At 44.6% G+C, this 17,884-nt stretch overlaps 1 protein-coding gene and 1 long non-coding RNA gene across 2 annotated transcripts in view; one reads left to right on the top strand and one right to left on the bottom strand.

Moving 5' to 3' along the window:
• LOC138663836 (uncharacterized) overlaps window positions 1-17,884 on the bottom strand; it is a 269,115-nt gene that overhangs the window by 86,177 nt on the left and 165,054 nt on the right. The window lies entirely within an intron of this gene.
• Window positions 1-17,884, top strand: part of LOC138663831 (zinc finger protein 271-like) — a 313,366-nt gene that overhangs the window by 57,107 nt on the left and 238,375 nt on the right. The window contains exons 2-8 of the mRNA XM_069750172.1: window positions 14,923-15,068; window positions 15,191-15,370; window positions 15,453-15,576; window positions 15,660-15,757; window positions 15,956-16,046; window positions 17,210-17,307; window positions 17,582-17,669. Coding sequence (XP_069606273.1) covers window positions 15,012-15,068; window positions 15,191-15,370; window positions 15,453-15,576; window positions 15,660-15,757; window positions 15,956-16,046; window positions 17,210-17,307; window positions 17,582-17,669 — 736 coding nt within the window. The 5' untranslated portion in view covers window positions 14,923-15,011. The remainder of the gene's footprint in view (window positions 1-14,922; window positions 15,069-15,190; window positions 15,371-15,452; window positions 15,577-15,659; window positions 15,758-15,955; window positions 16,047-17,209; window positions 17,308-17,581; window positions 17,670-17,884) is intronic.

Raw genomic sequence — 17,884 nt, forward strand, 5'->3', positions numbered from 1 at the left:
AACACTCTCCAGGAGGTAGGCATATCAATATCCAAATGTACCATAAAGAGAAGACTGCACAAAAGTAAATACAGAGGGTTCACTGCACGGTGCAAACCACTCATAAGCCTCAAGAATAAAAAGGTTAGACTGGACTTTGCTAAAAAACATCTAACAAAAGCCAGCACAGTTCTGGAAGAACATTCTTTGGACAGATGAAACCAAGATCAACCTCTACCAGAATGATGGAAAGAGAAAAGTATGGCGAAGGCGTGGTAGAGCTCATGATCCAAAGCATACCACATCATTGGTAAAACACGGCGGAGGCAGTGTGATTGCTTGGGCATGCATGGCTGCCAGTGGCACTGGGTCACTAGTGTTTATTGATGATGTGACACAGGACAAAAGCAGCCAAATGAATTCTGAGGTATTCAGAGCCATACTGTGTGCTCAGATCCAGCCAAATGCAGCCAAACTGATTGGTCGTCGTTTCATACTACAGATGAACAATGACCAAAAACATAAAGCCAAAGCAACCCAGGAGTTTATTAAAGCAAAGAAGTGGAATATTCTTGAATGGCCAAGTCAGTCACCTGATCTCAACCCAATTGAGCATGCATTTCACTTGTTAAAGGGAACCTGTCACCTGAATTTGGCCGGACTGGTTTTGGGTCATATGGGCGGAGTTTTTGGGTGTTTGATTCACCCTTTCCTTACCCGCTGGCTGCAATATTGGATTGAAGTTTATTCTCTGTCCTCCATAGTACACGCCTGCACAAGGCAAGATTGCTTTGCGCAGGCATGTACTACGGAGGACAGAGAATGAACTTCAATCCAATATTGCAGCCAGCATGCAGCCAGCGGGTAAGGAAAGGGTGAATCAAACACCCAAAAACTCCGCCAATATGACCCAAAACCAGTCCCGCCAAATTCAGGTGACAGAGTCCCTTTAAAGACTAAACTTCAGACAGAAAGGCCCACAAACAAACAGCAACTGAAAACCACCGCAGTGAAGGCCTGGCAGAGCATCAAAAAGGAGGAAACACAGTGTCTGGTGATGCCCATGAGCTCAAGACTTCAGGCAGTCATTGACAACAAAGGGTTTTCAAACAAGCACTAAAAATGAACATTTTATTTAAAATTATTTAATCTGTCCAATTACTTTTGGTCCCTTTAAAAACAGGGTGACGCATATTAAGGAGCTGAAACTCCTAAACTCTTCATCCAATTTTAATGTGGATACCCTCAAATGAAAGCTGAAAGTATGAACGTCAACTGCATCTCAATTGTTTTGTTTAAAATTCATTGTGGTAATGTCTATAACGAAAATTAGAAAAATGTTGTCTTTGTCCAAATATATATGGACCTAACTGTATATTAATATTTCATCCAGCGCGATATAGCAGAATGCCGGTAATTCAATTACCGGCTTTTGCTTTCTCCTTCCTAAACCCGACATGATATGAGACCTGGTTTACATACAGAAAACCATCTCATATCACCATTTTTTTTGCATATTCCACACTACTAATGTTAGTAGTGTGTATATGCAAAATTTGGCCGTTCTATCTACTAAATTAAAGGGTTAAATGGCGGAAAAAATTGGCGTGGGCTCCCGCACAATTTTCTCCGCCAGAGTAGTAAAGCCAATTTTTTCCGCCATTGAACCCTTTAATTTAGTAGATAGAACGGCCAAATTTTGCATATACACACTATTAACATTAGTAGTGTGGAATATGCAAAAAAAAGGGGGGAGAAGACATGGTTTACTGTATGTAAACCATGTCTCAAATCATGTCGGGTTTAGGAAGGAGAGAGCAAAAGCCGGTAATTGAATTACCGGCTTTAAAGCTGTCTAGCGCTGGAAGAAATATATATATGAATGAATTACCGGCTTTTCTCGCTAACACCGCTGCGTATTTCTCGCAAGTCACACTGCTGGTCCGTGTGTGATCCTTATTTTTGGGGCTTCCATAGACTTTTATTGACGTTTTATTTGCGCAATACGGTGACAAACGCAGCATGCTGCGATTTTCTACGACCGTAGAAAGCCGTATAATACTGATCAGTTTAATACGGCAGATAGGAGCAGGGGCATGGAGAATAATTGTGCCGTATGTTTTGCGAGTTTTACGGACGTAGTTTCTGCGCTCTTACGTCCGTAAACTCGCAAGTGTGACGCCGGCCTAAGTTTTTGTGAAATACCTAATGTTTTCATACCTTGTCCAAGGCATTGCACTTTGACGCTTTTCAGCAGCAGAGAAACCTTTTTTATTTCCCATATTGCTTGAAACCTGTGGCCTGCTTAATAATGTGGTACATAATTTTTAAGTAGTTTTCCTTTAATTAGAATCACCTGGAAACCTAATTATCACGTGTTTAAGATTGATTTCAGTGATCTATTGAGCCCTGAGACACAATACCATCCATAAGTTTATTTGAAAAACAAAACAATTAAATCTTTATGACACTTAAATCCAATTTGCATAATAATTTAGAACACGTGTGTACATGTGGGGATTCCCTAGCAACCAGGCATTCCTCACATGTAATCAGCTTGTCTAGCAGCCTTAAATCATACAGCTGTGTCAGCAAAAACGAAGTCTCCGAGCACTTACAGATACTCGGATATCACCTGAGCGTGCTCGGGAAAACCCAAGCAAAGAGTATACTCGCTCATCACTAGTTAACACATATGTACGTGCAAAACGGGTATTCCTATTGTTTTTTTATGGAGTCTTGTCCCGCCAGGTCTCGGGTAATGACTTACTGCAGCTGGTTAAAAATTGGCTCCAGCCTGAGACCTTAACTCCTTTCCAGATGGTAGAGCGGGTGGTGGCCGACCATCTGGTGAGGGCTTTGCCAGCAGCTATACAGCGTTGGCTAGGACAAGAGGATCCGGGCACTCTGAACCAGGTGCTTGGACTAGTTGAGCTGTATACGGCCGCTGAGGACATTATACGAGACACTGTTCAACTTCTGGTCTCACGACGGGCCCCACCAACCCAGGAGCCTGGGAAAGGTCCACAACCCTCTGTTGGGGCAGATCAAAACCGAGTCCTTACTGAAGGGGTAACCCGAAGTGATGGTGACAAAAGTCCTGTTTTCCCTTAATCGGCCCCAAGGTCGAGTCGTGCCACAGCTATTAAGTGTTGGGGATGCCAAGGGCCCGGACATGTGGCTGCCAGCTTTCCCCTAACAACTGAACCCATGGACTGTGGGTATACTCGCTAAGTGTCTGTACGTCCAGCCCGTCTGCACTGCATCTACTGGCACTGCACACCAACTGTGCCAAGTACTTGTCAACGGGTACCAAACAGAGGCTCTCTTGGACTTGGGTAACTTAGTTACACTGGTCCATTGGTCTCTTGTTGCCGGGGGACAATCCCAATGGACAGAAAGTGGGGGTGATGTGTATACATGGGGAGATCCAAGAGTACCTGACCGTGGAAGTTACGTTTTCCACACCATGTGGAGAAATAAAATGTGGTGGGAGTGGTGAAGACCCATCCATATGGGACTGTGTTGGGAAGAGACTTGCCCCTTTTCTGGTCCCTGAGGGAGACCAGGGTTAACCCTCCCAAGGTAAATGTTGTTCCGGGCGCAGAACCCGAAGATCTTGAGTCAGGGATACCTGCCGTAGGGATCACCAACCTAGGTACTGAGTGTAACCCCGATAGGTTTTCCCCAGAGGTATTGGCATTAGAGGTTGAGGAGACCCCACCGATCCCTGAACTGGAAGAGTCCCCTGGTGAGTTCAGGACAGCTCAGCTCCAGGATCCCACTCTGACCTGGGCATGGGAAAGAGTAATCGAGGTAAATGGGGTGGCTGAGCAACCGGGTGTGGAGACTGTGTTCCCACATTTGGTAATCAACCAGGAGTTATACAGGGTTGATAAAATCTGGAATGAGGTGATAGAACAACTGGTAGTGCCCCATTCCTACCATCGGGCGGTGCTCGACATGGCTCACACCCATATGCTGGCAAATTGCAGCGATCATGCCTATTGTCAAAGAGCATTTGGTGGATGCTCAGGCAGCATAGGGCCGCATATATAGCAAAAAGACAACGGCCCTCTCCTTTAATGCAGGAGATCGGGTGTTGGTTTTGGTGCCCACCACTGAAAGCAAGCTTATGGCCAAGTGGCAAGGGCCATATGAAGTTCGGGAAAACGTGGGGGAAATAAATTACAGAGTTTACCAGCCCAGGAAAAGAAAACCTGAACAGTTGTATCACGGTAATTTGTTGAAAGCATGGAAGGATTGGGAGTGTATGCTTTCTGAGTTGACTCCTGACATGTCATCTGGGGACCCTCCGATGTTGGTCCGGACGGAGGGAGAGGTAAAGATTTTTCTCTAGTAACCCCCCACGACAGCATACCTGGAGGATGTTACTCCTTTCCTAATAGGGACAGGAAATGACAAAGAGGTTAAATAACCCCTCCCTCCTCCTCCCCTCAGTGTTTTTTCCTGTCCCTACTAGGGACAAAGAGGTCATCCCAGGTGTACTGTGCCGGCAGCGGTCACCAAGGGTGAAAAGAAGCTAACGCCGGGCAGCTGGGGAGCAGACTTACCTCTCTTCCCCAAGCGCTTCTCCCGTCTCCTCCGGACTCGGGACTTCCGCCTCCAGTCCGCACCTGCAGGGCAAGGTCTGGGTGGCATTCTTAGGCTGGAGACCTTGTAGCTCTCCAGCCCCTCTCCTCCTCCAGCGATGCGCGCGTATGGGGACTTCCAGTCTGGAGCCGGCGGCAGGATGTGACGTCAGACGCCGACCGGCTTCAGTGTTCAGGAAGGTCCTTTTGCCTTCCACGCTGGAACGCATGATAGAAACGGCGTGGATGATGTCGGCGGCCTCCCCCCACATACATCCGGACATTGGAGGAGGAGGTCCTCTCACCGGGAGGACAGGTGCTGTGTCCAGTCGCCTATTTAAGAGCCCCAGACAAGAAGACATCTCAGGTAGGACCACTGTGTGGTGAAAATCATGGAGATGTCCGCTGTCTCGCGCTCTGCTCTTGCAGATCCCATCACCATCCCGGCCCCAGTAAGTAGTCTGGCGCAGGGTGTCCACTCCCTGATGCGGGTTGCAAACTTATGATTCCTTCTCCCCTTTATTTCAGGGGGACAAGGAACCCGCATCAGGAGGCAAATCCAAATCTACATGCAAATGTGCAGTTTGTGTAAAGAAATTGTCCTCTTCATACAAGAAGACATTGTGCAAAGAATGCACAGAGAAAATTATTAGGGAAGAGCAGCCATCTCACATGGAAGAGATTAAAGGCTTAATCCAGCATGAGATCAAAAGCTCTCTGGCCACCTTTTCCCAATCCACACCCTCCACTAGTGCTCCTCCGGAGGCTAAGAAAAGAAGGCTTAATCCAGAGGATGAAGAACATGAGGATTCTCAGGGGGAAATGTCTGATGAACCTCCAGAAGAGGGTGAAATATCATTAGATTCAGAGGCTTCTCAGCAGGAGAGATATTTCTTCTCCAGTGACATAGGACTCCTCACAGCAGTGAGGAAGACTATGGAGATTGAAGAAGAAAAAACGGCTCAGTCAGTACAGGAAGAGATGTTCGGGGGTCTCCGTTCTAAGAAAAAACAAGTATTTCCCATTCACAAAAATATCCGTGACTTAGTCCTAGAAGAATGGGAATCTCCAGAAAAAGGCTGACCACCCCAGCAGAAATTAAGGATCAATTTCCGGTAGATGATGACACTGCTTCATGCTGGTCGGAGATTCCAAAGGTGGACGTCCAAATAGCTAGGGTAGCTAAAAAAACCACGCTACCATTTGAAGATGCCTCCCAGTTGAAAGATCCTCTGGAACGTAAAATGGACGGACTACTAAGGAAATCATGGGAGACATCAGCATCCTTTCTGAACATCAATTCTGTATCTACCTGTGTGGCTAGGTCAATGCACCGTTGGCTGGGACAACTAGAAGAGCACCTGTCCTCAGGCACTCCCAGAGAAGATATTCTTGCCTCCCTACCTATCTTCCAGAAAGCGACAGGATTTCTAGCAGATGCCTCAGCCGAATCGGTGAGGGTGGCGGCAAGATCATCAGGGTTGTCAAATTCCGTGAGACGAGCACTCTGGCTAAGATCTTGGTCTGGAGACATGACTTCAAAGATGAGGCTGTGTTCTATTCCTTTTCAAAGGAAAATATATGTTCGGGCCTGCCCTGGATGATGTACTGAAGAAAGCCTCAAACAAAAAGAAGACATTGCCAGAGCCTAGAAACCCTAGAAAGAGACCCTTTCGCTCTCAACAAGAGCATACTCCTCAATACAGAGGTAAGGGTAAGTCAGGGCAATGGAGTTATCCAAAAGGAGGGAAAGATAGGAATCTTTTTCTTCCCCAACCCCAAAATCAAAGAAAATGACCACGGTGGGGGGTCATATCTCAAACTTCCTCCCATACTGGCAAACAATCTGCTCAGACCAATGGACCTTGAGATCGGTCAGAGACGGGATAAAAATAGTTTGTATCGTATCCTCAAAAGATGTTAAAGACAACATCTTTATCCACACCAAAGCTACAATCCACATTGATAGCGGGAGTACAAGATCTCCGAGTCAACAACGTGATCTCCACAGTCCCGGAGAACGAACAGAACAAAGGACATTATTCAAACTTATTCCTAATACAGAAACCGAATGGGTCTCATCGGGTGATAATCAACCTAAAACCCCTGAATCAATACAGCCTACAGAAGGTTCAAGATGGAATCAGTAAGATCTACAGTACCCCTCATAGGACAAAATTTCGTCATGGCAACTATAGATTTACAAGATGTGTACTATCACGTCCCAATCCATCCAACTTATCGGAAATTCCTAAGATTTGCAGTTGCCAGGGGAGAAAACATAGACCATTTTCAGTTCAATGTCCTCCCGTTTGGCTATCCTCAGCCCCGAGAATCTTCACAAAGATTATGTCCGAAGTGATGGCCTACATCAGAGGGCAACAAATATGCATAATTCCATACCTCGACGACCTCCTGTTAGTGGCTCCCACAGTTCCCATTCTACAAGAGCACCTTCAAAAGACAGTCCAGATCTTGTAGTCACTAGGCTGGATAGTGAACCACAAGAAATCGGATATGGTTCCGTCGACAACAAAGGTCTTTTTAGGGGTCTTACTAGACTCTCACAGCCAAACATCTTTCTTACCAGAACAAAAACGGACCTTGCTTATAGCAAAAATAAGAATGTTGCGAGACAAGAAGATAGTATCTTTAAGATGGGCCATGTCGGTTCTTGGGACCATGACATCATGCATCCAGATGGTGGCATGGGCACAAGCCCACACCAGAATATTCCAGACTCCTGTCCTGTCAAACTGGGACGTACCCCAGATTCTCTAGACAAAAAGATCCGAATACCACCACACGTAAAGTCCTCTTTGACATGGTGGCTACAAAAGGAGAACTTAATCAGAGGAGTTCCCTGGTCGCAGGATCCAGCAATCTCTATAACAGTAGATGCCAGCGAAAGAGGTTGGGGAGCTACGGTGGCCCAACACATATTTCAAGGAGACTGGCCAAACGAGATAAGCCAACGGTCCTCGAACTTCAGAGAACTTAAGGTGGTAGAGGAAGTTCTCAAAGCAGCAGTAACTCTTGTTCAAAATTCCCATATCAAGATCTACTCTGACAACATGACAACAGTTGCCCATCTTCGCCATCAGGGAAGTACAAGACACGATGATCTAAAGGCCATATCAGCCAGAATATTTTCCTGGGCCGAAGAACACGTTCTCTCACTTTCTGCCCTACATATAAAAGGGGAAATAAATATACAGGCCGACTTCCTGAGCAGGGAAAGGATCCATCCCAGAGAATGGAGTCTAGACCCAGAAATTTTTCAAATTTTGGTCAGAAAGTGGGGGCAGCCGGAAGTGGACCTGTTCGCAAACGCTCAGAGCACAAAGGTGGACCAATTTTTTTCGCTAGATCCAACCAATCCGGGGCTAGGGGTAGACGCATTGGCCCAACCATGGACATTCTCACTGGCCTGTGCTTTTCCTCCATTACCAATTTTACCAAAAGTCCTACAAAAGATAAGGACAGAGAGGATCAGTGTAATCCTAGTGGCTCCATTTTGGCCCAAAATAAGCTGGTTTGGGTCCTTCATCAGCCTAAAAGTAGATGGACCGATGGCACTACCTCCGGTCAAGAACCTTCTCTATCAGGGGCCAATACTTTATCCAGATCCCGAGAGATTACACCTGAATGCCTGGCTTCTGAATTCTCAATTCTGAGGACCAGGGGGCTATCAAAGAACGTCATTGGAACGCTACAGAAAAGCCGAAAGACAGTTACCAATTCCATTTATCAGAAAATATGGAAAACCTATATCACATGGAGTGCTCCTGAATGGCTTAACCCAGACCGGCCGAACCTAGCCAGGATCCTGGATTTTTTACAGGATGGGCTGTAAAAAGGTCTCAGACCCAGCACCCTCAAGGTACAGGTGGCGGCACTGAGCTTGTATTTTGACCAGCCTTTAGCCAAACACAGATGGATAAGAAGATTTATGACGGCAGCATCCCGCATATCTCCAAGATCCATAAATATAGTTCCATCCTGGGACCTCAATATAGTCCTGAAGGGACTTACACTTCCACCTTTTGAACCCTTGTCATCAATGGTGAAGGATAGACTTGCCTGGAAAACCACCTTCCTGATAGCAATAACTACAGCTAGGAGAATAGGTGAACTACAGGCCCTGTCAATCAATGAGCCCTACATGAAGATTCTACAAGACAGACTTATCCTGCGATTGGATCCATCCTTTCTCCTAAAGGTCGTCTCTGACTTCCACAAGTCGCAGGAGATAATTCTCCCCTCCTTTTATCAGGAACCAAAGAATGAAGAAGAACAGTTCCATACTTTGGATGTTCGGAGAACGGTACTTTATTATCTTCAAGTTTCACACAAAATGAGAAAGGATCAGAATTTATTTATTCATCTTCACGGCCAGAATAAAGGGAAGAAGACTTCCAAATCTACAATTGCCAACTGGATTAAAAGAGCAATCTTGGAGGCTTACCTGATCCAGGGCCTTCCACCGCCAGAAAAATTCACAGCTCATTCTACCAGAGCAACAGCTGTCTCCTGGGCCGAGAAAGCCAGTCCTTCCATTGAACAAATATGCAGAGCTGCTACATGGTCCTCGGTCCATACATTTTCCAAACATTACAGGCTAGACCTGATGTCAAAGGAAGACAGCCTTCGGAGAAAAAGTCCTTAGAGCTATAGTCCCTAAATATTACTCTTGGGTACGGCTCCAGGTGTGCTGTCGTGGGGGGTTACTAGAGAAAATGGAATTATTCCTACAGTTAATTCGGTTTCTAGTAACCCACCACGACAGCAGGAGTAATCCCTCCAAAGCTTAATATATGTTCTGAAAAGAATAAATATAATTTGAAGCATTACTTCTCCTGTGGTCCTTTATAATAACACTGAGGGGAGGAGGAGGGAGGGGTTATTTAACCTCTTTGTCATTTCCTGTCCCTATTGGGAAAGGAGTAACATCCTCCAGGTGTGCTGTCGTGGTGGGTTACTAGAAACCGAATTAACGGTAGGAATAATTCCATTTTCGGGGAGAACAACACCCCTAACAGATTTTCCTCATGGGAAAGAAATTGGTCATGGTTTGGTGGAACCCCCAGGCGGAGGAAGTGTACCAATCCATGAAGGGGGCGCTGTGCGGCTAGCCCATCCTCATAAGCCCTAACTTCCAGAAGTGCTTCATCGTACAGACCGATGCCTCTAAAGTGGGCCTAGGAGCAGTCTTGTCGCATGAGGTGAACGGGGAAGAACATCCATTCACATATATAAGTAGGAAACTCACGCCGGCCGAGAAAAATTATTGTGTAGTGGAGAAGGAGTATCTTGCCATCAAGAGGGCCTTGGAGTCCCTACGCTATGACTTACTCTGTCGACCATTTCGCATGGTGACTGATCATTCACCATTGGTGTGGATGAGGAATGCCAAGGAGAGGAATGCTCGGGTCACCAGATGGTTGCTATCCCTGCAGAATTTTAATTTCATTGTTGAACATTGGATGGTGAAATTGCCAGGGAATGCGGATGCCCTGTCACGGGCATCCTGTATGGTGACAAGTGTTCAACCCCATAAGTTTAAACGGGGGGGGGGGGGGAATTTGAGGCAGTGAAGGGGGAGCATATGCGAGAGTATAAATATAAGTATATATCTACTAGATTGTGGCCCGATTCTAACGCATCGGGTATTCTAGAATATGCATGTCCTCTTAGTATATGGACAATGATGATTCCAGAATTCACGGCAGACTGTGCCCGTCGCTGATTGGTCGAGGCAACCTTTATGACATCATCGTCGCCATGCTGTGCCTGTCGCTGATTGGTCGAGGCCTGGCGGCCTCGACCAATCAGACGCGGGATTTCCAGGACAGACAAACAGAAAAACCCTTAGACAATTATATATATAGATAATAGGTGCAGGTGTTGCAACCGCACCCGGGCGGCAGACTGTGCCCGTCGCTGATTGGTCGAGGCAACCTTTATGACATCGTCGCCATGGCAACCATTATGACATCTACGTCGATACTGTGCCCGTCGCTGATTGGTCGAGGCGAATTCGCGGCAGACTGTGCCCGTCGCTGATTGGTCGAGGCAACCTTTATGACATCATCGTCGCCGTGCTGTGCCTCGACCAATCAGACGCGGGATTTCCAGGACAGACAGACAGAAAAACCCTTAGACAATTATATATATATAGATCTATATATATAATTGTCTAAGGGTTTTTCTGTCTGTCCTGGAAATCCCGCGCCTGGCGGCCTCGACCAATCAATCAGCGACGGGCATGGCGACTATGTCATAAAGGTTGCCTAGACCAATCAGCGACGGGCACAGTCTGCCGCGAATTCTGGAATCATCATTGTCCATATACTACGGGGACATGCATATTCTAGAATACCCGATGCGTTAGAATCGCGTTACAATCTAGTATGTGTGTGTGTATATATATATATATATATATATATATATATATATATATATATATATATATATATATATATATACAGTTAGGTCCATATATATTTGGACATAGACAACATTTTTCTAATTTTGGTTATAGACATTACCACAATGAATTTTAAACAAAACAATTCAGATGCAGTTGAAGTTCAGATTTTCAGCTTTCATTTGAAGGTATCCACATTAAAATTGGACGAAGGGTTTGGGAGTTTCAGCTCCTTAACATGTGCCACCCTGTTTTTAAAGGGACCAAAAGTAATTGGACAATTGACTCTAAGGCTATTTCATGGACAGGTGTGTGCAATCCCTTTGTTATGTTATTCTCAATTAAGCAGATAAAAGGCCTGGAGTTGATTTCAGGAGTGGTGCTTGCATTTGGAAGGTTTTTCTGTGAAGTAAACATGCGGTCAAAGGAGCTCTCCATGCAGGTGAAACAAGCCATCCTTAAGCTGCGAAAACAGAAAAAACCCATCCGAGAGTTTGCTACAATATTAGGAGTGGCAAAATCTACAGTTTGGTACATCCTGAGAAGGAAAGAAAGCACTGGTGAACTCATCAATGCAAAAAGACCTGGGCGCCCATGGAAGACAACAGTGGTGGATGGTGGCAGAATAATCTCCATAGTGAAGAGCAACCCCTTCACAACAGCCAACCAAGTGAACAACACTCTCCAGGAGGTAGGCATATCCATTTCCAAATCTACCATAAAGAGAAGACTGCATGAAAGTAAATACAGAGGGTTCACTGCAGGGTGGAAGCCACTCATAAGCATCAAGAATAAAAAGGCTAGACTGGACTTTGCTAAAAAAAAAATCTAAAAAAGCCAGCACAGTTCTGGAAGAACATTCTTTGGACAGATGAAACCAAGATCAACCTCTACCAGAATGATGGAAAGAGAAAAGTATGGCGAAGGCGTGGTACAGCTCATGATCCGAAGCATACCACATCATCTGTAAAACACGGCGGAGGCAGTGTGATGGCTTGGGCATGCATGGCTGCCGGTGGCACTGGGTCACTAGTATTTATTGATGATGTGACACTGGACAGAAGCAGCCGAATGAATTCTGAGCTATTCAGAGACATACTGTGTGCTCAGATCCAGCCAAATGCAGCCAAACTGATTCATCGTCGTTTCATACTACAGATGGGCAATGACCCAAAACATAAAGCCAAAGCAACCCAGGAGTTTATTAAAGCAAAGAAGTGGAATATTCTTGAATGGCCAAGTCAGTCACCTGATCTCAACCCAATTGAGCATGCATTTCACTTGTTAAAGACTAATCTTCAGACAGAAAGGCCCACAAACAAACAGCAACTGAAAACCACAGCAGTGAAGGCCTGGCAGAGCATCAAAAAGGAGGAAACACAGCGTCTGGTGATGTCCATGAGTTCAAGACTTCAGGCAGTCATTGCCAACAAAGGGTTTTCAACCAAGTACTAGAAATGAACATTTTATTTAAAATTATTGAATCTGTCCAATTACTTTTGGTCCCTTTAAAAGCAGGGTGGCACATGTTAAGGAGTTGAAACTCCTAAACCCTTCATCCATTTTTAATGTGGATACCCTCAAATAAAAGCTGAAAGTCTGAACTTTAACTGCATCTGAAATGTTTTGTTTAACATTTATTGTGGTAATGTCTATAACCAAAATTAGAAAAATGTTGTCTCTGTCCAAATATATATAGACCTAACTGTGTGTATGTGTGTGTGTATATATATATATATATTACACACACACACACACACAAACGATTGTGGCCCAATTCTAACGCATCGGGTATTCTAGAATATGCATGTCCCCGCATCCTGCTGTGAATACAAGGCACTACAGCGGTTCTAATAGGACTCTGTCCGCATCCTGAGATATATAATATACAGTGGGGCAAAAAAGTATTTAGTCAGTCAGCAATAGTGCAAGTTCCACCACTTAAAAAGATGAGAGACGTCTGTAATTTACATCATAGGTAGACCTCAACTATGGGAGACAAACTGAGAAAAAAAAATCCAGAAAATCACATTGTCTTTTTTTTATCATTTTATTTGCATATTATGGTGGAAAATTAGTATTTGGTCAGAAACAAAATTTCATCTCAATACTTTGTAATATATCCTTTGTTGGCAATGACAGAGGTCAAACGTTTTCTGTAAGTCTTCACAAGGTTGCCACACACTGTTGTTGGTATGTTGGCCCATTCCTCCATGCAGATCTCCTCTAGAGCAGTGATGTTTTTGGCTTTTCGCTTGGCAACACGGACTTTCAACTCCCTCCAAAGGTTTTCTATAGGGTTGAGATCTGGAGACTGGCTAGGCCACTCCAGGACCTTGAAATGCTTCTTACGAAGCCACTCCTTCGTTGCCCTGGCGGTGTGCTTTGGATCATTGTCATGTTGAAAGACCCAGCCACGTTTCATCTTCAATGCCCTTGCTGATGGAAGGAGGTTTGCACTCAAAATCTCACGATACATGGCCCCATTCATTCTTTCATGTACTTTCATGTCTGTTTCATCAGACCATAGGACATTCTCCCAAAACTCCTCTGGATCATCCAAATGCTCTCTAGCAAACTTCAGACGGGCCCGACATGTACTGGCTTAAGCAGTGGGACACGTCTGGCACTGCAGGATCTGAGTCCATGGTGGCGTAGTGTGTTACTTATGGTAGGCCTTGTTACATTGGTCCCAGCTCTCTGCAGTTCATTCACTAGGTCCCCCCGCGTGGTTCTGGGATTTTTGCTCACCGTTCTTGTGATCATTCTGACCCCACGGGGTGGGATTTTGCGTGGAGCCCCAGATCGAGGGAGATTATCAGTGGTCTTGTATGTCTTCCATTTTCTAATTATTGCTCCCACTGTTGATTTCTTCACTCCAAGCTGGTTGGCTATTGCAGATTCAGTCTTCCCAGCCTGGTGCAGGGCTACAATTTTTGTTTCTGGTGTCCTTTTGACAGCTCTTTGGTCTTCACCATAGTGGAGTTTGGAGTCAGACTGTTTGAGGGTGTGCACAGGTGTCTTTTTATACTGATAACAAGTTTAAACAGGTGCCATTACTACAGGTAATGAGTGGAGGAAAGAGGAGACTCTTAAAGAAGAAGTTACAGGTCTGTGAGAGCCTGAAATCTTGATTGTTTGTTTCTGACCAAATACTTATTTTCCACCATAATATGCAAATAAAATGTTAAAAAAACAGACAATGTGATTTTCTGGATTTTTTTTTTTTTCTCAGTTTGTCTCCCATAGTTGAGGTCTACCTATGATGTAAATTACAGACGCCTCTCATCTTTTTAAGTGGTGGAACTTGCACTATTGCTGACTGACTAAATACTTTTTTGCCCCACTGTATATTCCCCAGGATGCGGACAGTGTCCTATTAGAACCGCTGGAGTGCCTTGTATTCACAGCAGGATGCCTGTGAGTCACAATGCAAAGTAAAAGTAACTGTGGACCTGGCCAAGGCAATGTTTAGGAAAACCCGGTAAGGGTTTTTATTTTTCAAGTGGACTGCAGGATGTAGTGGGGCAGTCTGCTTCCTCCAAGTCGGGTCTTACAGGTGGCCCATAGCCGCAGATTCCAGTTAAAATCTCTCCAATATAGGGTGTTGCTGTTTGCAAGTAGCAGAGCAGGAGGCTCTGTAGCGTCCAGCCTGTGTGGGCTAACACAGATCCAAGAGCAGCGAACGCCTGGCACTCCGCAGCTTGATACGGTGGTGTAGTTTCCCTCAGCATCCGGTCTCGTGTATGGACTGTTGTGATGCCCTGGCTGCGATCTGGAGGATATTGTGTGCTGTTCACTGTGAGTTGTTTAGACATGAAACATGTTTGCTGTGAACTTTCCTGTGGTCCCTGCCTATATGTCACTCAGCACCAACCCCGCTGCATTGCAATGTTACATTGCCATTTTCTTCCCATTCAGGTCTCTACAATATCAGATCCTCTCAGTGGAGATTTTCTGTAAGAATTTTCCTTATTTACCCATCAAGAATAGATGAGGACAGAGGCAAGATGGCAGAGAGGATATTACACCTCACCCTAGAGATCCTCTTCCAACTTACTGGAGAGGTGAGAGATTCTGATGTCACAAAACATCACTCTTATCTATGGGAATAACTGACAAAACTGGAGAGGTGAGGACTCTGGAAATGTCTATAGTGAGATTTATTAACGTGTCTCTCCATAACCAGGATTATACAGTAGTGAAAAAGACCTCTAATAAGCGCTGTCAGACCCCTGTGTCTGATGGATGGCAAAGACCCATGAGCCAAATCACGGGGACTCCACCTCACACCCTTATACATGAGGACATCAATGATCAGAAGATACTAGAACTCGCCTACAAGATGATTGAACTGCTGACTGGAGAGGTGACTCTGCTGGGAATGCTGGGACATTATACAGTAATGCTAAGAAGGGATCCGGGGATGACGGTATCATTGAATGTGTCAGGTTCCTATAAGGTGTCAGGATGTCACCATCTTTTTCTCCATGGAGGAGTGGGAGTATTTAGAAGGACACAAAGATCTGTACAAGGACGTCATGATGGAGGTTCCCCAGCCCCTCACATCACGAGGTAATAGACAGGGCTAAATACAAACAGTCTATAATTATCTGCATGTAAAGAATGAATTCAGTCCCTGTATGTTTTTCCTCCAGAACTATCCATAAAGAGGACAACACCAGAGAGATGTCCCCATCCTCTTCTTCCACAGGACTGTAAAGAAGAATATCCCAATGTTCCTCAGGATGATCAGGTAGATGGAGAGAAGATGTCATGAGATCTCCTCTATGATATGTAGATGGCTGTGAAGGTCTTGTGTTCAGTCTTGTTTTATCCACCAGTATTATATGTGTTATACTTGTGTAATGAGACCAGAGGAGATGGCAGGATTAGAGTTGACCATAGATGTGACTTTTCCATCTGTCTATGACTTTTACAATATTTGTTTTAGGGTAAATATCTGACCCATATTAATACTACAGAGACATATGTGAGGGGTGATGAGTGGTGTAAAGAGGAGATTCCTACATATGATTACCCAGGTGAGTAGTAACCACTAAATGCAGAGAGGTCACACATACTTTTCATTCACTGGCTTTGGCTCCTCTACCCAACAATGTATCCATTAGTTTGAGCATTTATTATTCTTATTATTATTAATATTTAGAACACAATTGATTCCATGATGCTGTGCATGAGATTAGGTTTCATACAAAATACAAATATACAGTATTTTCCGGCGTAGAAGACGACTTTTTGACCCCTAAAAATTGTCCCAAAAGTCGGGGGTCGTCTTATACGCCTGGTACGGCATGTGCAGGGAGCGATCCTGGATGTCGGCGTATGGTTCCCAGGGTCTGGAGGAGAGGAGACTCTCCTTCAGGCCCTGGGATCCATATTCATGTAAAAAATAAAGAATAAAAATAAAAAACATGGATATACTCACCCTCGGACGGCTCCTGGCTCACAGCGCTGCTAGCATCTGCCTCCGTTCCTAAAAATGCAGTGAGTGAAGGACCTTCGATGACGTCGCGGTCACATGAGCGGTCAGGTGACCGGTCACCTGACCGCGACGTCATCGAAGGTCCTTCACTCACTGCATTTTTAGGAACGGAGGCAGATGCTAGCAGCGCTGTGAGCCAGGGGCCGTCCGAGGGTGAGTATATCCATGTTTTTTATTTTTATTCTTTATTTTTTACATGAATATGGATCCCAGGGCCTGAAGGAGAGTCTCCTCTCCTCCAGACCCTGGGAACCACACGCCGTATAAGATGACTGGGCGTATAAGATGACCCCCGTCTTATGCGGCGGGCATATCCCAAATTCCATAATTTATATGGAAAAGTTGGGGGTCGTCTTATACGCCCAGTCGTCTTATACACCAGAAAATATGGTACTGTAATTTACCGTGAACAAAATAATAATGACAGACTGGTACAGAAAGGAGAGGGCCAGAAAAGAACCCCCTCCTCTTATTAAAGTAAATTAAATTTCCAATCTTGGCCAAGTATGAAATTCTGTACAATAACAGCAGAGTTTCCCTTTATTCTGAGTTTTCAGTTTCTGTGAGAAAATAACCGTCTAACTTCAAATAGGTTCACGATAAGCTACACAAAAAAACATTACATCTTTATATCCTCTATCTTTAATCTGTGCGTGGTTGATGGCTCTAATGTTAATATATCCCTGTATGTGTTTCCTCCAGTTCTATCCAGTAAGCGAACAACACCAGAGAGATTTCCCCGTCCTCTTCTTCCACAGGACTGTAAACAAGAAGATCCCAATGTTCCTCAGGATCATCAGGTAGATGGGGAGAAGGTGTCATGAGTAGTGTTGAGCATTCCGATACTGCAACTATTGGGTATCGGCCGATATTTGCTGTATCGGAATTCCGATACCGAGCTCCGATATTTTTGTGATATCGGAAATCGGAAGTGTTCCCAGTCATCTTCGGCGTGTGCGGTGCGTATGCGCTGAATGGCCATCTTATTTGAAACATTTTTTGTCATTTTGTTACTAATTTATCTTTTCTGTTTTTCTGAATCATTTCTCCTGATCTTTACAATATTTATTTCAGAGTAACGATATGAGCAAAATTATTATAGATCCATTTGTGATGGATGATGTGCGATGTAAAGAGGAGATTCCTACATATGGCTATCCAGGTGAGTAGTAACCACAAAATGCAGAGAAGAGTCACATCAGGGTAAATTACTATACAAAAAGGGGTTCAACTACATACAAATTCCACGGATGTGGGACCTATTTTAAAGCAATAGCTTTATAGCAGTTTCTGTTGTAAAAAAAAAACGGATTGACTTCAAATAAGTTCAGGATAACAGAAAAAATGTTACTCCTATGCTATGATATGTCTCAGTGC

This window comes from Ranitomeya imitator, chromosome 2, assembly GCF_032444005.1.
Source record: "Ranitomeya imitator isolate aRanImi1 chromosome 2, aRanImi1.pri, whole genome shotgun sequence".
Lineage (NCBI taxonomy): Eukaryota > Metazoa > Chordata > Amphibia > Anura > Dendrobatidae > Ranitomeya > Ranitomeya imitator.